This window comes from Haliotis rubra, unplaced genomic scaffold, assembly GCF_003918875.1.
Source record: "Haliotis rubra isolate DU_JTF1 unplaced genomic scaffold, ASM391887v1 Scf584, whole genome shotgun sequence".
Lineage (NCBI taxonomy): Eukaryota > Metazoa > Mollusca > Gastropoda > Lepetellida > Haliotidae > Haliotis > Haliotis rubra.
The window spans coordinates 557,673-580,972 of NW_025767284.1; the positions used below are offsets into that span (position 1 = coordinate 557,673).

Below are 23,300 nucleotides of genomic sequence, written 5' to 3' on the forward strand. Positions count from 1 at the left end.
CGGGGTGCTACGTCTACTATGAGACAGACTCTGTCCACGGGGTGCTACATCTACAGGGAGACAGAATCGGTCCACGGGGTGCTTCATCTACAGGGAGACAAACACTGTCCACGGGATGCTACATCTACTGGGAGACAGACTCTGTCCACGGGATGCTACATCTACAGGGAGACAGACTCTGTCCACGGGATGCTACATCTACTGGGAGACAGTCCACGGGGTGCTACATCTACTATGAGACAGACTCTGTCCACTGGGTGCTACATCTACTGGGAGACAGACTCTGTCCACTGGGTGCTACATCTACTGGGAGACAGACTCTGTCCACTGGGTGCTACATCTACTGGGAGACAGACTCTGTCCACTGGGTGCTACATCAACTGGGGGACAGACTCTGTCCACTGTGTGCTGCATCTACAGGGAGACAATCTCTCTCCACGGGGTGCTACATCTACAGGGAGACAGACTCTGTCCACGGGGTGCTACATCTACAGGGAGACAGACTCTGTCCACGGGTGCTACATCTACAGTCCACTGGGGTGCTGCATCTACTGGGAGACAGACTCTGTCCACGGGGTGCTACATCTACTGGGAGACAGCCTCGGTCCACGGGGTGCTACATCTACAGGGAGACAGACTCTGTCCACGGGATGCTTCATCTACTGGGAGACAGACTCTGTCCACGGGGTGCTACATCTACTGGGAGACAGACTCGGTCCACGGGGCGCTACATCTAGAGGGAGACAGACTTACCCACGGGATGCTACATCTACAGGGAGACAGACTCTGTCCACGGGATGCTACATCTACAGGGAGACAGACTCTGTCCACGGGGTGCTACATCTACAGGGAGACAGACTCGGTCCACGGGGCGCTACATCTACTGGGAGACAATCTCTCTCCACGGGGTGCTACATCTACTGGGAGACAGCCTCGGTCCCCGATGGTTTTCGGTCTGTACACAGGATGAAATTCCAACACATAGTAATCATTCTTCAGAAGAAATTTGAAATGCCAAGCAGGGAAATGACTGGGTTCTTCGCCTGTCGCCATCAGAGCTTGTTCAGCTTTTTTCAATTTAAGCCATTTCATTTTAAGAAAAATAAACTGTTAAAGGTTTTACACAATTAGAATACCCCCGCAAAGCCATCATGTGATCATACATGTAAAGCGATACGCAAGGGGCAAGGAACTAGAGGAAAATAATAGGTCCCGTGAGTAGACCTTAGTACTTCCGGGGACAAACAACGTTTTATACATTTTCGAATGGTCTCATAGTTGTCAGTTGACAGTGAGGAACAGAAAATTCATGCAGGAATATCAAATCTCCGATCTAACCATCCCCAAATTAGCAAACTATTACGACTGTCAACAGCTGCGAAAGCCAAGCGTGGTTGTACAGTTGGTCCGGTCGCATAATGTCATATTTAGCGGTCGCACAATTTGGAACCAGAACTGGTTCTTGAATATACGCTTGTCACTGGAAATCTGGTACCGGGAGTAAGCTGGGCTCCGTCTCGCATATCGCAAGATGGCGCGCGCAAAGGGGGCCAGGAACCAGCTTAGTACTCACTTACATGTACTACACAGCGTGATACACCATAGAGTTTGTTCCTGCTCAGACAGAGCGGTAACTGAAACGTATTGTAGGCGGTAACATTGTCATTGGTGAACATTTACTGTTATGTGCCTTTACAAATCATGGATTAGTATGTGTTAACACTGGTGCAAGAGCAGAAACAAACACGTCACTCTTTCCTGGCAACTGCATCTGCCGCCCACGTGTACCCTCTGACACATGGCCCGACTTGGCTTCCATACATTTCCAGCTACCCACCGCGAGTGCTCAAAGAGTAGCACGCGTCTTTTGGCTGCATGAAGTTTGCACAATTTCAGAGTCTATTGCTTAGATACGACATCCGAAGTATCTTTGTTATCAAGGTTAATGACGGCGTTAACGTTTAAACGCTTAACGCAAATGAGGCTATGTGAGATAGGATTAACGTCCCCTTCAAGGTTTTTGCACGTATAACGCGACGTACATGTTCTTTAAGCTGCAAACAAGCAGGATCGCGTCGAAGGACACCAGGGGAACTCATTTCAACCATATGGGGAATTAAACGCGTCCTTCGGCACGAAATGGTGCCTCTTCCATCGAGAGAATACCCAACTGCATGTCATTGTGTCCCAGTTACGTAGATCGATGCTTATCATGTCAATCACTGGATTATCTGGCGTACATTTGATTATTTAGAGCTAGACATCGGTGTGTAAATATGAAAAAAAATTAATGTTAATAATAATAATAATAATAATTGCAATAGTTTATTTTAAGGCTAGGCGCTCGGGAGTTGGCCCCAGACAGGAAGAGACGCCACATACCACTGGCCTAATAAGGCTGCAGTCGTTCTGGGCGGTGGGGTAGCCTAGTGGGTAAAGCGTTCGCTCGTATCGCCTAGGATCCGGGTTCGGTTCCCAACATGGGTACAATATGTGAAGTCCAGTTCTAGTGTCCCCCGCCGTGATATTGCTGCACTATTGCTAAAAGCGGCGTAAAACTAAACTCACACCCTCATCAGTCGTTCGAACGAAACACGTCATTTCTAATCACGCAATTCCTTTCTTGCAGTTGTAGCGTACAATGCCAGAACTAAGAGGGTTGCCAGGATGCCTCACGTGGTGTGTGCTGCTGATCACGTGTTCAAAGGGAGAGAACCCTGTGGTGACCACCTCTCTTGGGCCAGTCCGTGGCAACAGGACAACGGTTTTGAACTCCACTGTGGACATCTACTATGGCATCCCATATGCAGCACCACCTGTTGGTGACCTCCGATTCCGTCGCCCCGTGCCTCACGAGCCGTGGAACTCAACACGTGACGCGTTAGACATGCCCAACTCATGTCATCAGATTATCGACGAGATGTTCGACAAGTTTGAAGGTATGTATATTCCTCATGCCCTTCGTACGTACTCAACGTTCGTATACACTACACTTCGTAACACAGGTTGTTTACGTATCTCGCCCCAACCCATCTTAACGCAGATTGTGTACGTATCTCGTCTTAACCTGTCGTCAAAAACTGTGAACTGATCTTTCCCTATGCTTCTAACAGACTGTGTACACAATTCCATCTTACCCTTTCCGATACAGGGCATCTACGCACCTCCCCTTCGAAACGTAGGGCGCACACGTACATTTCCTCTCCCATCTATAATTTGTAATGAGTACACATCTTTTTCCCAAACCCACGTAACACAGCATGCGTACGTATCTTTCCTTTGCCATTTATCGCACAGTACGTATCTTTCCCGTATCATGTGTAAAATGTACCTGTACGTATCACTTCCCAACTACTCACAGGAAGAGTGCGTAGTGCGTATCTTTACTCCCACTTTTCGTAACACAGACAGACAGTACAGACAGAAGGTTTATTTTAGGCCATGGGCCAAAAACAACGGTTACAAAACTTTTGTATGATTGCACAGTCGTAGGTATTTGAGGATGTACATATATAGTTTGATATACAATAATTTAACAGAGAAATGAGTGATGGTAACCCAAGAGTATATAATTACAGCATATTCATTGTACTTTCCATTTTAAAGATATGATAAACACATTTAGCAATACTAATCAATAGTTGTACATTATTAGTTTGTAACTTGTTCACAAACTTTATCATACTTGGTCTGGCAATGACATGCTTTGGTAGATAACGATTTCTTATACTTAAATATTTTGGACAAATTAGCAAGATTATTCATCTTCAAGATCGTTCACACAAAAAGGGACACAGGCGATCGTTTAATGCATGTGTGCCTCTCATTTCCCACCCAGTCGTAACGCAGTGTATAGACGTAACATAAGACGTGTACGCAGTATTATTGCTCACTGCTACTTATTACCATACACTTTATAAAAACGGCACGCACGCTGAGTAAAACCGATTACGTATAAGCTCCATGACCAGAAACTGAGTTCTTAAATCCTGAAATTTCTGTTTACAGGAGTGGACATGTGGAACCCCAACACAAACATGAGCGAAGACTGCTTATACCTGAACGTGTGGGTCCCGAGGGGTGGGACCCCGAACAAAGCAATCCTGCTGTGGATATATGGGGGAACGTTTGCTTTGGGAACGTCGACGCTACGGGTGTACGACGGCAAATATATGGCCGCTGCAAATGACGTCATCGTTGTGTCCATCAACTACCGGATAGGCACCCTTGGTTTCCTTAGTTACGGTGATGATCCCTTTACTTCCGGGGAGGACGCTCCTGGCAACGCTGGTCTTTTAGATCAACTAATGGCAATGAAATGGGTAAAAAATAACGCTGAACATTTTGGCGGGGATGCCAATAGGATTACCATATTTGGAGAGAGTGCCGGCGCAGTGAGCGTATCCATGCATTTGTTGTCACCCCTGTCACGTGACTTGTTTAACAACGCAATGATGCAAAGTGCAAGCGCGTTGTGTTATTGGGGGATGCATACCCGACAGATGGCGAATGATAGGACTAGAGCACTAGCCCAAAGGTTTAACTGTACAACAATGGATGAGACGGAAATGATGGAATGCTTGAGAAGCGCAGACCCACAACAGTTATCAGTACAAGCGTGGAATATTGTAGACTTTTATTTCGACGCCCCTTTCGCTCCGGTAGTGGACACATATTTTCTTCCTGACATTCCAGAGAAGCTGATAGAGCGGGGTGAAGTGAAGAACACCAGTATTTTATTAGGTGTGAACAAGGACGAAGGGAACTACTTCTTGTTGTATGGCATCGCAGGGAAATTCAAGCTTAACAATCCTAATCCTCTTGACAGGGACGAGTTCTTGGATGTAGTGCGGACTGTTGTTGCCCCAAGCAACGATAAGACAAAGAAGGCTGTTGCTGTTGAGTATGAAGAGGCTGAGCTGCCTGTAGACAGAGACACCTATCGGGTGATTGCTGACGACATCAGCGGTGACAGGGCCTTCAAGTGCCCCACCATCGACTTCGCCAGGGATATGTCGAGAATAAACAAGGATATCTTCCTTTACTCCTTCGAACATCGCGTGTCTACCAACCCATGGCCAAAGTGGGCTGGCGTCATGCATGGGTATGAAATCGAGGTTGTCTTTGGACTTCCGCTGGAGAACGGAAGTAGATACAGTAGCGAGGAAGTGGACTTGAGTCGACGTGTGATGAAGATGTGGACAAACTTCGCTAAATATAGGTAGGGATGAATTTGAGTTGATGGGCGGACGGATGAGTGGACGGGTTAGGTTTGAGCTGAGTCGTGTTCCTTGTTTACGCGATGCTCAAACTTGATCATATATCCCAGTGAATGATAGAATGACTGACTGACTGAGTTTAGTTTTACGCCGCTTTTAGCAATATTCCAGCAATATCACGGCGGGGGACACCAGAAATGGGCTTAACACATTGTGCCCATGTGGGGAATCGAACCCGGGTCTTCGGTGTGACGAGCCAACGCTTTAACCACTAGGCTACCCCACCGCCCCGAATGATCAAATGAACATGGACCTACGCAACTCACGTGCATCAACCAAGTCAGCGAGTTTAGTGCAGAGGTTCTGGAACATGTTTGTATTATTTACTAATGCAATGTTTAATTACAAGTGTAGCTATAATTTGCACATATTTATACCATTGTATATTATTTTCATCTTATTTGCTATTTTGGTTAGCATATTAACCTTCAGTAACCCATGCTTGTCGTAAGAGGCGACTAACGGGATCGGATGGTCAGGCTCGCTGACTTGGTTGGTACATAACATCGGTTCCAATTTGCGCAGATCGATGCTCATGCTGTTGATCACTTGATTGTCTAGTCCAGACTCGATTATTTACAGACCGCCGCCATATAGCTGGAATATTGCATAGTGCGGCGTAAAACTAAACTCACTCACTCATCTTATTTGCTCAAGTGTGTGGTATGTGCCTGTGTATACTGTATTTACACGTGTGAAATTGTTTTACACGTGTCCATACTGTTACACGTGTATATATAGCCAACATGACTAAAATGTTCGCTTGTCACGCCGTACACATGGGTTCGATTCCCCACATGGGTACAATGCAGGAAGCCCATTCCTGGTGTCCACCGCCGTGATATTGCTGGAATATTGCTAAAAGCGGCGTAAAACCATATTCGCACTCACTTTTCCAGGGGTCCGATCCACAAAGCGTTCGTATCCCTATGTCATGTGTTACCCTATGATAAACGGTATGGTTACGACAGCTCGTAACGCTTCTTGGTTCGGGACCCAGTATGTGTATATAAAGCTCTCACCGCTATTTGTTCCTATGTTGACAGCAACCCGAATGATCCAAACTCCAACGACTGGCCTCGGTTTAACATTCAGTCCCAGCAATTTGTGTACCTGAATGTCTCCAAATCCGTGACGTCAGGCAGAGGATTACGTCACAAACAGTGTACATTTTGGCGTGAGATTGTGCCGCTCCTAGCTGATACACGTGAGTCCACATAACATAAAGAGGGTTGTATATTAGTACATATATAAATGGATCCATAAGATAATCACTCAACACGACGAAGTGTCTTAAAATGATGAGTTAAGCCCGTTTCTGTCGTCCCCAGCTGTGATATTGCTGGAATATTGCTGAAAGCGGCGTAAATCCTTACTCAATCACTCACTTAAAATGATGAATACACAATGCCATTTAGAAAGTGGTCAAAAGGAACACATGTTATATTTGGGATTACACTTTCTTAGTAAAGTACAGATTCTATAGCTAGTACTTTGTTGGGTTGAGTCCCATCCGGGATTCGAACCCACGCCCTCAGAATCAGGCACGCAAAGTCAGCCGCCTAACCCATTTAGCCACCGCGACTTCCAAAACATGGAAGTCGGACAACTGGTAGGGGTACATAAATTCCGGATTAGAATCTGTACTTTACTGAGAAAGTGTAATCCCTAATGTCATATGTTACGTCTCAAAAGGAATTAAGTTAAAACCGCTGAGAGTTTATTTATTAATGGCAATGAATAATCGTGTATACCAAACACGTTAATTGGGATCGATAAGGACCTTGTCGTGATCATTTTAACAAGCGATCTAAATACGAACGGTGGCTCTAATATGTTTTTTATAGAAATGAACATGCGTGATTCTTCACAAATTGCAATTACATGCTTAGAACGAAGTACTAGTATTTTCGACTGTGGTCGTGTTTTTCTTATAACTAAATGGCGGTGGGTAGCCTACATGGGTAAAATGTATGAAGCCCATGACTGGTTCCCCCGCCATGATGTTGCTGGAATATTGCTAAAAGTGGCGTAAAATCATACTCACTCACTCAACCCTTACAACTATGATGCAGCGTGCACTTCAGCAAGTTATGACGCCGATGTCTTTTAGAACAATATAGTAACCTGAAGGTTCACAGATCGTCAGCAGCTATACCGATGACAATGCTACCTTCAGTTCTCACATGAGTGAGTGTGGGTGAGTTCAGTTTCAGCAATATTCCAGCTATAAGGCGGCATTCTGTAAATAATCGAGTCTGGACCAGATAATCCAGGGATCAACAGCATGAGCATCGGTCTACGCAATTGAGATACGATGACATGTGTCGGCAAGAACAGCGAGCCTGGGCACCCGATCCCGTTAGTCGCCTCTTATGACAAGCATGGGTTACTGAAGATAAATCACGGCTGCATCCCTTACAGCTACGTCACCTACAGCAACAACATGTACCACTTTAACCATAACGACTGCACGGGTCCAGTTCTCATATGTATGGTTTTGTTAAACTTGACAAAAGTGTTTCCATGAACTCACACGGAATGTTAAGCAGGTACTATGTAGACGCACTAAGGATACTTAGCATTGTGGTGGTTCACAAGATAACAGGACACCATTTCTAATGACATTGTGACGTCTTAACACATTATGTTGACAATAATACACTGTGACGCAGTTAAACATTACGTCAACAGTGGCGTATGAATTACGGGAACAACAGAACGCTAATCTAGGAGTTCTTCACTTGAAACAATTTTATTTATACAAGCTAGCCAGCTCATTATATGTGCCGTTATTCATATCTGAATTGTAATATGTTTGCTAGGACACAATATAAGCCGCGATATTTCCATGTATTAGCCGGTCACATTTACTTAGTAATACATATTGTTCCTGTAAGAATATATTTCTATAGAATAATTTTGTTTGCGTTCGTCCAAATTAGACACCGTGGTTATAACCTGGTTCTATTTTAAAGAAAGCACCGGACTTCCTCTTTATGCAATGACCCAAATTCCATCTGAATTACGTTTTTTTTTCTTTTCTTCTCATTAGCATCCCCACCGTCAGCAACGACAAGATGCGTCAACACAAGCCACTCCGTCTTCCCCAACTACACCGTTCTTTTCATCACTGGGGCCTTCATCATCGGAGGACATCTAAAGCAGTTCTGCGCATGACCAGCACTCCGTTGCTAGGAGAAGAGTATAATTACAATCACTGTTGGGAGTTACGCGCACTTGGTTGCTAGGATACACTGTTATCAACACGCCCCTGGAGCAACTCCCGCGTTGTCGTTAATGAACCGAATTATTCCTTCAATGGTGTAACACCTTTCCAGGAATATGGTATCTGTATGCAACATTGTGAGTTGCTAGGATACAGGACGTCGGAATGACCAAATACGTATAGGTAGGACGCATAAAACTGATGCTAACCCAGCTTAATAAGATTGCCATGGCAACGTCGTTGACATTTTATAGTAATCCGAGAGGGAAGCGGTCATGGTCCGATGTTTATTTCACTTGACCCTTGAACTATTGACCTTTTTCACCTTTGCAAACGAGCGTTGACTGAAGGGGAACCGCAGTCAAAATATGTTCGCTGCTTCACGCCTTTGGGATGTTGTGTTTTAAGAATGTGGAATGAAAAGGGGACATCACTCTCAGGTTAATTCGGAACAAACATGAGATTCCAGCAGCGCTGCCGAAAAGGTGTCGCTCTTACCTCAAGGCTCAGCGGTGCAGCGGAGCTTGGCCTAGCGTATTAGTGAATGTCTAGAGAGATACATATGCAGCCCTACATGTACTGAGTTTCAATTTTCAGAGACGGATTAACTGTGTATATTTCACATATGATAAATGTTTTTTCACTTGTAACCATGGTAACTAGGATGTCACTGCACGTGTTGCTGTCGTGTGAAGAATCTTAGCGTCATCACAGAACATCGATTGTATCTCCAAGCAATACTGATACTGTGTTTTATGCCAAATTGTTTGGTGACGTCATAATGACATAACAATGACGTCATGTTTTACATTTTCTTATCACATGACAACGATAGAGCAATATGCATAATAACCCTTTGTATATACGGTGTATATGTTCTTTTCACCGCGCACTGCCATGTATATATCACCATGACAACCTCACAGGATAGTGAATAACAAATGCCGATATCACTGAAACCAATGCTCTTTATAAAGCTTTCAGATGAAACTGTCATCTTCCTGTTTCATTTGCTCTTTTGACACTTTGTACTAAATGTGATTTTTTCGTTCGCAATTCGACATCTGGTCTGTAAATGCTGACGAAGAATTATTTACAAAAAAGCTGTTTCAGGAATATCAAGTTTGCCATTTTGATCTGACATTCTGAAATTATCGTTTCGGCAATTCGAGGACTCCTCAATCGAGTGCTTACAACGATGTAACAAATACGACCCTGTATATGTCATCGTATTTAACGTGTTTCATCGTATTACCTTTGATGTTTTCTGCAATTCGACGTCCCTTCGAACACAACCCTTTATACGATTTGAAATAGTTGATGGTGTTTACGATATTATATCCTGCCTCGCTGAGAGTAAACCATAATTACATGTACATGTTCAGGTGTTTATCGACTTCTTCTTCATTTGGAAACATATACTCATTCTTCCATTTCATAGCAATTGTATTTAGATTGTAGAACCGAGGGATTGGCGTATATTCAGCCAACAGTAGAACTCCGTATCACTGTTCAATGCTCCAAGTATATACTATAGAGAATAAAATCAGGTTTTCATAATGTTCGGATTATCTTTTGTATGTTCATGCCGATACACTTACAGATACACTTGGTCTGTATTTCGATAGCCTCTTCAAACAGTGTACCCTTTAAGATGCTGGTTAGAACTGGTCTTCAGTAACCCATGCTTGTCCCCAATGAAGATGCGGGTTAGAACTGGTCTTCAGTAGCCCATGTTTGTCCCCAATGAAGATGCGGGTTAGAACTGGTCTTCAGTAACCCATGCTTGTCCCCAATGAAGATGCTGGTTAAAACTGGTCTTCAGTAACCCATGCTTGTCCCCAATGAAGATGCGGGTTAGAACTGGTCTTCAGTAACCCATGCTTGTCCCCAATGAAGATGCGGGTTAGAACTGGTCTTCGGTAACCAATGCTTGACCCCAATGAAGATGCTGGTTAAAACTGGTCTTCAGTAACCCATGCTTGTCCCAAATGAAGATGCTGGTTAGAACTGGTCTTCAGTAACCCATGCTTGTCCCCAATGAAGATGCTGGTTAGAACTGGTCTTCAGTAACCCATGCTTGTCCCCAATGAAGATGCGGGTTAGAACTGGTCTTCAGTAACCCATGCTTGTCCCCAATGAAGATGCTGGTTAGAACTGGTCTTCAGTAACCCATGCTTGTCCCCAATGAAGATGCTGGTTAGAACTGGTCTTCGGTAACCAATGCGTGTCCCCAATGAAGATACGGGTTAGAACTGGTCTTCAGTAACCCATGCTTGTCCCCAATGAAGATACGGGTTAGAACTGGTCTTCAGTAACCCATGCTTGTCCCCAATGAAGATACGGGTTAGAACTGGTCTTCAGTAACCCATGTTTGTCCCCAATGAAGATGGTGGTTAGAACTGGTCTTCAGTAACCCATGCTTGTCCCCAATGAAGATGCTGGTTAGAACTGGTCTTCAGTAACCCATGCTTGTCCCCAATGAAGATGCGGGTTAGATCTGGTCTTCAGTAACCCATGCTTGTCCCCAATGAAGATACGGGTTAGAACTGGTCTTCAGTAACCCATGCTTGTCCCCAATGAAGATGCTGGTTAGAACTGGTCTTCAGTAACCCATGCGTGTCCCCAATGAAGATACGGGTTAGAACTGGTCTTCAGTAACCCATGCTTGTCCCCAATGAAGATGCGGGTTAGAACTGGTCTTCAGTAACCCATGCTTGTCCCCAATGAAGATACGGGTTAGAACTGGTCTTCAGTAACCCATGCTTGTCCCCAGTGAAGATGCTGGTTAGAACTTGTCTTCAGTAACCTATGCTTGTCCCCAATGAAGATGCGGGTTAGAACTGGTCTTCAGTAACCCATGTTTGTCCCCAATGAAGATGCGGGTTAGAACTGGTCTTCAGTAACCCATGCTTGTCCCCAATGAAGATACGGGTTAGAACTGGTCTTCAGTAACCCATGCTTGTCCCCAATGAAGATGCGGGTTAGAACTGGTCTTCAGTAACCCATGCTTGTCCCCAATGAAGATGCTGGTTAGAACTGGTCTTCAGTAACCCATGCTTGTCCCCAATGAAGATGCGGGTTAAAACTGGTCTTCAGTAACCCATGCTTGTCCCCAATGAAGATGCGGGTTAGAACTGGTCTTCAGTAACCCATGCTTGTCCCCAATGAAGATACGGGTTAGAACTGGTCTTCAGTAACCCATGCTTGTCCCCAATGAAGATACGGGTTAGAACTGGTCTTCAGTAACCCATGCGTGTCCCCAATGAAGATGCTGGTTAGAACTGGTCTTCAGTAACCCATGCGTGTCCCCAATGAAGATACGGGTTAGAACTGGTCTTCAGTAACCCATGCTTGTCCCCAATGAAGATACGGGTTAGAACTGGTCTTCAGTAACCCATGCGTGTCCCCAATGAAGATGCTGGTTAAAACTGGTCTTCAGTAACCCATGCGTGTCCCCAATGAAGATACGGGTTAGAACTGGTCTTCAGTAACCCATGCTTGTCCCCAATGAAGATACGGGTTAGAACTGGTCTTCAGTAACCCATGCGTGTCCCCAATGAAGATGCGGGTTAGAACTGGTCTTCAGTAACCCATGCGTGTCCCCAATGAAGATGCGGGTTAGAACTGGTCTTCAGTAACCCATGCTTGTCCCCAATGAAGATACGGGTTAGAACTGGTCTTCAGTAACACATGCTTGTCCCCAATGAAGATGCGGGTTAGAACTGGTCTTCAGTAACCCATGCGTGTCCCCAATGAAGATGCTGGTTAAAAGTGGTTTTCAACAACCCATGCTTGTCATCAGTTGTGATTCTGGTTCGAACTGACCTTAAGTAATGTTTTTTAGAAGGTAGTAAACTGTAACACATGTACAATTTGAGATGGCATATGTTTTTAGCAAAGTAGAAATTTAGGGTGACTGGCGTCAGTCCGGACTGGCGATAAGATGATTTCCCTGACTGATTGGACTCCACCCAAAAATAGTGTACAAGAGTTTCAGTCCACGCCCGTCCGAAGTGGTATAAACGCTTATTATTCAAAGTACTCAATACAGGGTATATACACAACTTACATCACGAATTAAGATCTTCCCAACTCACAAGTAAATCCACACGGTTTATCATGTTATCTAGCATTATAGGACCTTCCGTAAACCATATTGTCGTAAAAGGCGAATAACGGGAATTGGGTGGTCGTTGATTTGGTTGACAAATGTCATCGTGTCCTAAATGTGTAGATTGATGCTCACGGTGTTAATCAGTGGATTGTCTGATCAAGACTCGAATAAGTACAGAACGCCGTTATATAACTGGAATATTGAGTGTGGAGGGAAACAACAGCAGAGAGACACATAGATGGGTCCTGCCTACCTAGCTCTAATTAAAGTATCTATAGTACCACATACCTTACACCAATTTAATGGCTGAGGTGAGAATACCTTATGCTGTGTACAGTCTATAATAGATTCATAACAACCAGGACAGTATCTAAAGATTCCACAATACCACACGGCCTTAGCGAAGTCACATCATGTGATTTAAATTAACAACGAGAAACTCAACAACATGTCAAGAGTTATGCCCCTTTAATGAACTCCAGGGATTTTATTACCGAAGAGGCTATCAGTGATTGCACATGAGAAACTCATGGCTCGGAATGCTTGAAGTTGTAAGGGGTTTCTTGCCCGTTTGGTTGGAGAACCCCGAGATTACAGTCATTTATTAGTTAAATTAGGTTTTCTAATAACAGTGTCCATTAGCTGATTGGGTTGAGAAGTGTACGGCGTTTGACATACCAGTAGTTTACATTACATGTAGGCACGCTCGCAGACACAGAAGCATTGGAAATCAAAACAAGGGAATATTGGAAGCCCTCGACATAATTTCCTGTAAGACACCAATGCGAGGCGGGCAATACCGTAAATATTTACATAAACGGCAGGTTGTTGACAGTTCTTTAGTCTGCCATACAAAACCTGAAGCAAATATATCCAAGGAAGTTCGGTAAAATGAGGAAACTGTATCTTCAGTCCCGGAAAAGATGCCTCCTTCAATATTCCGTTTACGTGAGTGAGTGAGTTTTTTGTTTTACGCCGCTTTTAGCAATATTCCAGCAATATCACTGCGGGGGACACCAGAAATGGGCTTCACATATTGTTCCCATGTGGGGAATCGAACCCGGGCCATTGGCGTGACGAGCCAAAGCTTTAATCACTACCCTACCCACCGCCCTATTCCGATTAGGGGCGAGGGCCTATAATTGTGGTCGTTTTGGTCACAACGGCGTAATAGTATGTTCACTCTCGCGCTCTCTCGGGGAAAACCTTATCATGTTCTCGTGGAGGGGCGTATTTCCTTTTGAAAAATATCATGCATTCCTTCGAAAGCCTTCTAGGGTAGTTTTTTTTGGTTTTTAAAATTTCAAGTAGAATTGTTAAGATATGCAAATTATTGTATTGAGCTAAAAAGACCATGTATACTACATAAATGTATTCCGAGACGGCATATGTAATAAAGAAGCTGTGGCGCCATTACCCTGACTTAGCTCCCTTGTTCAGCATATAGCTTGTTAGACCCGCGATGATCCGGGTTAGAATTGGTCGTCAGTAACCGATCGGGTGGTCAGATTGTTGACTTGGTTGACACATGTAATTATATCCCAATTGTCGAGATCGATGCTCATGCTGTTGATCACTTGATTGTCTGGTCCAAGCTCGATTATTTACAGACAGCCGTCACATAGCTGGAATATTGCTGAGTGCGGCGTTAAACAACAAACCTACTGACTGCTAACTTGTAAAGTTAGTCGTAAACGGCAGTGAGTGAGTGAGTTAAGATTTGAAGTCACATCGGCAATATTTCAGCGATATCGTGACCGTTACCGGCAGAGGCCAGGGTCTAGGTATATATTGTCACTGCCAGGGTCATAGGCCATTTATTCAAGGAAAGGTCAACAGAAGTCTATTTCGTGGCGAATTCACCATTGCCAACTGTAAATATCCATGTAAAACGGTACATGCATCTCAAGGAGTAAGATACAGAATGAGACATGTATAATATATGCATGTACCGTTTTACATGGATATATATAAAATAGGCATACTTTGGGAGCCAGATTCCTTGGAAGGTCTAATTATCGTGACTTTGTGATCCCGCGCCAAAATCACTGCTCAGAATTTGCACCACGAACTTCCGAATTTCCAAAACACGCGACTGTCAGCGTGTGTATCACCTTTCTTTACATTCGATCCAGAAAACAGCTATATTGGGTCCATTAACATTTATTCATTTCAATCAGTTCTGCACCGTGTGTAGTCGCCATTGACGAGCACGATCGTAGGTTACTGGTGTTCTAAAGGGCCACAACTCTGCTTTGTAAACTACAGCAACGCCGTCTGATGTCAAAATCATCTGTTTCAATGTTGATTAATTGATAACAGTATTGATAACAGACCCACGTCGATAAGGCCTATCCTATACTTATTGCATTGGTCAGAGCTGTTGGGTAGCCTAGTGGTTAAAGCGTTCGCTCGTCCCGCCGTAGACCTCAGTGTGAAGCCCATATGTGGTGTCCCCCGCTGTGATATAACTGGAATATTGCTAAAAGCGTCGTAAAAACATACTCACTCACTCCAAAACTGTCAGCGAGCTATTCCCTATTCTTTACAATTCGATATACAGAATACAGTCTACATTTGTTCATCTCAGTCAGGTCTGCGCTGTGTGCATTCACCTCTGACGAGATCTTCCCTAATCATAGGATTCTGGTCTGCTAAGGGGGCGCAACTCATGGCAAAACGCAGCAACGTCGTTTGATGTCGGAAATAATTCCGTTTCAGTGTTGATTAATGCTTTGTATTGATCCATGTCGATAATGCCTGTCCTTTATTTGAATTCATTAGAATGGTCGGAGAGTCACTAACGGTTAATACATCTAAAGGTCTTTTTTTCGTAGATTTACAGTAATCATATTCTTCAGCGTCTTCCTGACATTAACTGAAAGAACATGCCAGATCAAATCGCAACATGCACATGTAATGTAGGTATTGATCACGTCTCAACATAGATTTGGCAAAAAACGTGACGACTGTGATCCAATGTGCACGCACTGTCTCCTGTAGGCGGGTTTGCTCGCCATCCACGCACGACTGGCCCGAGCGCTGGCTGGGATCAAACACTTCAATAAGGGCTGAGACACGAACGAAGAATTAACCGTAATCTCATCACAAGACAGATACAGCAAAACACGATAAAGTATCAGAGAAAAATGATCGGATCCTCGAAAAATCGATAGTTTTGTTGTGAACAGTTGTTCGTATGAAGTAGACCCGTAAGCCTGCCTTTGACGTCGTCATGTTTTCAGTATTAAATGTGTTTTTAGGCATTTTTAAATATTTTTTTAAATTTAAAAAAATAACCGGTTTAGTGATATGAGTAACCATAGATCTGCATATACGCCAGGGAATTCGGGATTTCAGCATGCAGGGTTTCAGATCAGCTGCGTAGTTAAATCCGCAAAATGAATCACCAAACCCTAATTAGATCTAAGTTGCCTTGGCATGCAGAAAAATCATCTGTCATATTACAGTAATGAGTGTAATTACCTATAAAACCTTTTTCATCTTGTGTACCGGAATATCCTAACATATCTATATATCCTGATCATCTGGCTTGTACAGAAACTCCACTTCAGCGACTAATGCTCGAACTGTCATAGTCAGTTTAATGCTATGTAAACCAATATGGCTGTTGTGAGCTCGTGCGTCCGACAGCACTGGTCCAGCACTTTAAGAGGTGAAATTAAAAGTTACTTCAAAAGACAGTTTAATTGTCAAAATTCTAAACATTATAAAAAGTGGCTATTGATTGGTAAACAACATTCAACAGACACGATCGAATGGGTAAGATTTAGTCAGGACCCAAAGACAACTGTCAAATATCAAAATGCGATTAAAGTGACAAGCTACGAAGTTATTTTAAAAGCATTTCAAATACTGAGTGAGTCGGGGCGTAGAAATATTCCGGTTATAAGGTGTTGCTGTGGTTTGGACACCCTCCACAAGGTTGGTATTGCGCCAAAACGAGAATGATTTTACGACGCTTCTACAGATATACGGAGTTGAGAGCCGCCAACGCTCAAGCGAACGCATGCTTGTCGTGAGAGGCGACAAACGGGATCGGGTGTAAGGATTAACACCAAGTTCAAACATTTGTGGCAATAATTATTGAGAAATTATCAGTTGATCTCTAGAAATTAGTTAAATGGGAAGATCAGGATATAACAATCATCACCACCATCGTCGTCGTGTCGTCGTCGTTGCTGTGGTGGAGGGGACATATGCGTGAGTGAGTATGTTTTTACTCCGCTTTTAGCAATATTCAAGCAATATCACGACGACGGACACCAGAAATGGGCTTCACACATTGTACCCGTGTGGGGATTCTAACCCGGGCCTTCGGCGTGACGAGCGAACGCTTTAACCACCCGTCTACTTCACCGCCCACATAGGCATTATGATAAATGCATAAAATATTACACAGTTTCAACAAATCCTGGACTGTGTGTGTGATGTGTGGGTGTAAATTGTGATTGATATGAATGTGTGTCTGCGCACACGTGCGTGCTTGCGTGTGGGTGTTTGTGTATCTGTGTGTTGGTCAGAATATCGATCACTAGAATGTCTGTTCCAGTCCCGAATAATTGCCACCAGCCGCCGTTTGGCTGGATTTCGTTCCGTGTGACGTTAAACAAACAAACTACAGAAATGGAAAATCAGGAACAAATTAATATAAATCACGAAGAAAACAACATTTTTCATTGTTTTATTATTATTATTACTATTACAACATACAACATCTACAACTAAAGGACTTCACGTCACGCCAGCGGGTCAAGTTGACCTGTCTGATGTCGAGTGTTGGGAGGGTGGGTCCACTGAGAGGATGTAGCCGAGGCAAGGCAATCGTTCTGATGGAATATTCACAACTACAGCTTGTTCAGCTTGACCTGAGCTACTCTACATATGCATGACCCGGGAGGTCAAATGGCACAAACGGCAGGTCAAGTTAACTTCATTAAATAGGGGAGCAAAGAATGTTATTAATGTTGCTGCTCGCTGCCTAAAAGCTCGAATCGGAAACAATAAAGCTTCTTTCCTAAAGAAAGTTAGGAAATTGCTGACGATTTCTCGACACTGAGGTGTCAAACGGCAACCTTGTCTCGACTGTTCGGACATGTTGGCGATCAATGCACCCCTTCACAATAATAGACCCAACCAGTTGTGACACGGTCACGCAATGCGTATTCACTTGATCAGGTCAAGCTGAACGAGCTGTAATACTCATCACTACGCTGTGTTTATTTTTCCTGTAAATACTTCTATCTTTGTTTACACAGTCAATATTTCAGATAAAAAAGTCATTAATCTATAGCCTATTTGATTTGATCAGTTGTTAACCTGTCATTTGTTCAAACTTTAGGGCAACATGTATATTTCCAAAACGAAATGTTGTTAAAGGGAGACAACTTCTGCACCCTCAAACCGTGGGCAGGTTCTGTTGATCATGATATCCCTCACTGCAGCCTGCCAAAGGAGGCGGGTTTCTGTTTCATACCTAGAGTAAGGGTGCCTTATAAAACAAAACATGTATGAAGGAGATGACATTACATGAGATAATCAGTTTGACCCCAATACGCATGCGTTGCGATATGCCATCCATGTTTTATTTAGGAGATGTGATTTTGATTCATACCAGGTGTGAACGAACACCTGACGTTCTCTGCTGATTTGGTTGTTTGTCGTAGAACACTGGACACTGCAATATTCCTTTCACATACGACGGTCTGTACCAGACAATCGGCGCTTGAGTGAGAATTTCAGAATGAGCGATCGAGTACGGTTCAACGCCACTTTGAAAAGTATTGGACAGCGAAATCGCGGAGGGTAACCTTCTTGTAGAGGAGGTTTAACACTTTGGAGAAACCCACGGGGCGCTTCAGAAACATTGAGACGAACCAGAACTCGCACACATAATTATTGCGCCCACGGAAGGCAAATTGAGTGAGTGAGTGAGTATGGGTTTACTCCGCTTTTAGCAATATTCCAGCAATATCGTGCGGGGGACACCAGAAATGTGCTTCACACATTGTACCCACGTGGGGAATCGAACCCGGGTCTTCGGCGTGACGAGCCAACGCTTTAACCACTAGTCTACCCCACCGCCCCGGAGGCAGCTTGTGGCGAGATGTGGAGTATATAACGACTGGGTCTCGTGCGCGTCTCAAAACACATAAACTGTATAACCTGTATACACGCAGTGAGAAAGAAATTATTGTTTAAATACCAGTAAGTGAGGGAGTTTAGTTTTACGCCGCACTCAGCAATATTCCAGCTATATGGCGAAGGTCTATAAATAATCGAGTCAGGACCAGACAGTCCAGTGATCAACAGCATGAGCATCGATCTGCGCAATTGGGAACCGATGACATGTGTCAACCAAGCCAGCGAGCCTGACCACCCGATCCCGTTAGTCACCTCTTACGACAAGCATAGGTTACTGAAGATCAATATTCTAACCTGGGCCTTCACGGGTAGTTTAAATACCAAAGTTGTACACCTGTATGAACTTACAATTCATTTCATCTGCTGGAAGTGTTTTCATGATATACTGCCGAACTGGGATATTATATTAATACGCTATTTATGTTTGAATAAGAAGAAATGACTTTGCTTTGTTTAAAATGAAGCTTTTTCACACCAAAAATATGATAATAATAAAGTCCCAAGCTTGGACAGTCTGCCTTACAGTCCATTAACTAGGTAATTTTCAATTTCTCCGCTATTCAGATATTCTTTCCACGAATCTTCCATCTCTCTTTGGTTCCATTTCGCTCTGAGGGTAATTGCTTGTATATAAATGATGTATGTGAGAGATTAGGCGTCAGTCTAGTGCTTGAGCACTACGTTGTTGATAATATACCTCATTTTGTGATGTTGTCTGGCCCAGATCCGAGTATTTACGGACAGCCGCCATATAACTTGAATATTGCTGAGCGCGGCGTAAAACTAAACTCATTCACTCATTCTGTAATAGACCGGACTGTGGCTTTAAGCTCCAAGGTATAATCTATTGAAACCCTTTCACCCCTGTCTAACAAATGGTATGCGTGAAAATGGGTGCTGCCATTGCTTGCAATGTTTTCGGGCGGTGTGGTTGTCTAGTGGGTAAAGCGTTCGCTCGTCACGTGAAGACCCGGGTTCGATTCCCCACATTGGTACAATGTGTGAAGCCCATTTTTGGTGATATTGCTGAAATATTGCTAAAACGTAACTCACTTATTATAAGGCGTTCAGTCACTGGTTTGTCTGATCCAGACGCGATCATTCCCAGGTGGGAGGAGAAAGACAGGAGGTAAAACTTTGAAGTCTCACTGCATCTCCAACAACGTCGCCGACGAGGAGGGTCTCCGCCCGACATCCTGTGAGGTTGAACAAGACACGGAATATCCGCTACTCAGCTCAACAGGCCTTGTGTCGCTGATTAAGTATTTCAATATCTATTAATATCACAAGTGCGAGAAATCATATATTCCCTCAAATCCCGAGACACTCCGCACAGCACTGCTCACCTTGTATTACTGTTTCTGGAGTAAAATGACAAATTATGCACAAGCACTTGCTGTGTATCTTGTCCAGGGCATTATTATATCGATTCCAAATCATGATACCTCCCAAGTCTTTATTGCAATGAAATAATATCGACCAAGAGCACGATAACGGCTTCATTAAGCAGCCTTTGCCGCGTAAGTTCATTTACATCATGAACTGAAAGAGCAAATCGTGCACGTTTAGTATTTAAAGTGCTATTTTCCTAACACCAGATGCACGTGCTACTATTTATAACCGCTCGCAGTCACCTGACAGCTGAATTTTATTGTAACCACGTGATCAGAATTCATTGATGATACCAATCGCTATCAAAATTATCATTTTCAAAAAGCGCACTTTGCAATTTAAATTCATAGTTTATAGTCATATTCCTTATCAAAGGAACGGCATGTTTTAGACATACATTATCAACACATATGCAGCTATATCTTTTGTTTTGTGATTCTATATCAAGTGGCGAGGACTGTGCACAGCTCATGAAATAGCCACATGTGTGGAATGAGCATCATATAGATAAACAAGATGTAGAGCAGAGACATTCATGATGCATGCAACCATAAACTTACCATAGAAACTGGGAGATGGCAAAATACCACAAAACAACACAGATTTTGTAACCTATGTGATTCACATTTGATTGGAGATGAGTTTCACTATTTATTCAAATGTAATTATTTTGCAGACATTCATGAATCCTTGTTAAAATAACCTTATTGTTCCTGGCCGAAATTGTCAAAGTTCCATCAACTTTTTCAAGTAAAATATCTACCATCAAAATATATCCAAGTTCATTCATATTCTTTGTAAACACTTTAATTGATGTACCATTTTGTCATACTGTTGTACATTTTGTATGTACTCCTTTGTTATACTCATGTACCGCCGATGGTGGATTATTCTGAGCTATAAACAAATGATGTAAAATAACCCTATGTCAGTCTAAGGTTGTTGTTAATCGCCCTGCCCTGCGGTCTGTAAATAATGGTGTGTACCAGACAATCTGGTGCTTGGCGTCATGAGCATCAAGCAACAGTTGGATTCGTTGACAGGCATCAACCAAGTCCGCGAACCCGACCACCCGATTCCTTCGCTGGACTTGTACGACAAGCATGGGTTGCTGAAGACCAACTCTTAACCGGATCTTCAGGGGTTGTCAGCCTCTGTGTGCGCCCGAGCTGCAATGTAACACAGACGAGAGAAGCCAGTGTTTGGAAACCCTCTACACTATGTTTTCGAGAAGGGTATTAAGTGCACATCTCGGTAGAAGTGTATTTCTTATGTCCCATATTTTCCCCATGTTTTTCCAAAGAACATATCTGGGGGAAATCTGGCGCACTGCTGCATGTTGGGTCATAGAGGAGAGGGATCTTTTTTACCTACATTCCTGGTGTATCATTACTCTCACTGTTTATGTTTTCTCTAATAAAATACAATTTATGTATATCTCTTTGTCTCCATGGAAGCGGATAGTGTGGAATTGGGAACTACGTATACTCTAGAGATGGCAAAACTTTATGTATGATCAACTTCTTTATTTTCACAATAGCGACGTTTCGGTACAGATTCTTAGACCGTCTTCAAGCATATGGGGGAATGATGGGGTACACCAGTTTATATGCAAGATACATATGTAGATATGATAATGAGATAACATTCATTTGAGAGTCCCGTGCTGGGGTTCGAACCACGCCTTGACTAGTTGTGGGTCCTATAAGAATGTGTAGGTCCTATATGTTAGTTACAATGTAAGTAATTCTCAGCAAACAAATAAATGTGACAACTAACAAACTGAGTTAAAGAGTTTAATTAAGAAATTTAAACTAGACATTAGTGAATGATATTTTCTGCAAAATAATACTCTTAGTTATCAGGGATGAGGCATAAGGACCTGCAGAAAACAAAAGCTGTGGGTCCATGTGGTTTTAAGTCGGCTTTGGGCCTAAGGACCGACGTTAATTTCGGACGCTGCTAGTACATCAGACCCTGCTAAATAACTACAGACACTAGCATCTACAGTAGAAATATAAACATTCAAAGGGCCGGAAAACCCAACCACTCAGTCAGAGGCCATTCATCACCCAGAATACCTGATCTTCAAATCAAACTCAAATGTTTGTACTACATTTTGTACAGCATAAACTGTGGACCAAAATACTCTTTATCGTAGTGTTCATTTTTATTACACGTTTGAGTGTCAACACATCAGCGCTTTGTCAGCACTCAAATTCTGCATTGTTTTAAACATAAATGGTTCACAGTACTTGATGTCTTGCGCTATCTTTAAAAAAACATGCCTTCACGGGCTCAAGTTTATATTTCAAACATGGAAGTGGTCACGTGGCTGCAAACTCATTTCTTACCCCAGTTTTCATTGAGTGAGTGAATGAGTATGGTTGTACGCCGCTTTTAGCAATATTGCAGCAATATCACGGCGGTGGACACCAGAAATGGGCTTCACACACTGTACCCATGTGGGGAATCGAAACCGGATCTTAAGCGTTACGAGCGGACGCTTTAACCACTAGGCTACCCCACCGACCCAGTTTGCATAGAATCGACATGAATCCGTTTAGAATATTCTGAGTTTTAAAAGCAGAAGTATAATTGTAATAGGTATGTACTAGGTTTTCAAGACAAATGCAATCGATACTCTTCAGTCAATCGATGAGTACGATATAGGTCAATATACAGAGTAATGTAATGTGCATACTATTAAACATTCTTAAACATATACTTTCTTCTTTCATACACATGAGATACATGGACAAGTGATTTCAGTTATCCTGTTTGTGACATATATACATTTAATCTGAATAGATACATTAGTGACACCAGAGGATCCTACTAGGATCAGAAAACAGGCAATACAAGTGAAACATAATAGTCTTCCTCCATTTCTATGAAAGGCATTTTACCATAAATATATCGGTATTTTGCACCTACGGTTTCTATTTCTCCACTGTAAATGCTCCCTCTAAACTTCACCAAAATATTTCCAAGCCTAATTCGCTTATTGCATTAAGACCCTTTTCTGGTTTTCAATCCGTGAAGGTCCGGGTTAGAATGAACGTTCAGTAACCCATGCTTGTCGTAAGAGGCGACTAACGGGATCGGGTGGTCAGGC

The 23,300-nt window shown here is 43.1% G+C and overlaps 1 protein-coding gene across 2 annotated transcripts in view; it reads left to right on the forward strand.

The window, feature by feature from the left end:
- The window catches only part of LOC124254828 (cholinesterase-like), a 95,487-nt gene extending 85,419 nt beyond the window's left edge, over positions 1 to 10,068 (forward strand). For both annotated transcript variants that reach the window (XM_046688675.1, XM_046688674.1), the window contains exons 3-6: positions 2,630 to 2,939; positions 4,009 to 5,221; positions 6,326 to 6,486; positions 8,335 to 10,068. In XM_046688675.1, coding sequence (XP_046544631.1) covers positions 2,642 to 2,939; positions 4,009 to 5,221; positions 6,326 to 6,486; positions 8,335 to 8,459 — 1,797 coding nt within the window. In that variant the 5' untranslated portion in view covers positions 2,630 to 2,641 and the 3' untranslated portion in view covers positions 8,460 to 10,068. The remainder of the gene's footprint in view (positions 1 to 2,629; positions 2,940 to 4,008; positions 5,222 to 6,325; positions 6,487 to 8,334) is intronic.
- The last annotated feature ends 13,232 nt before the right edge of the window (positions 10,069 to 23,300 follow it).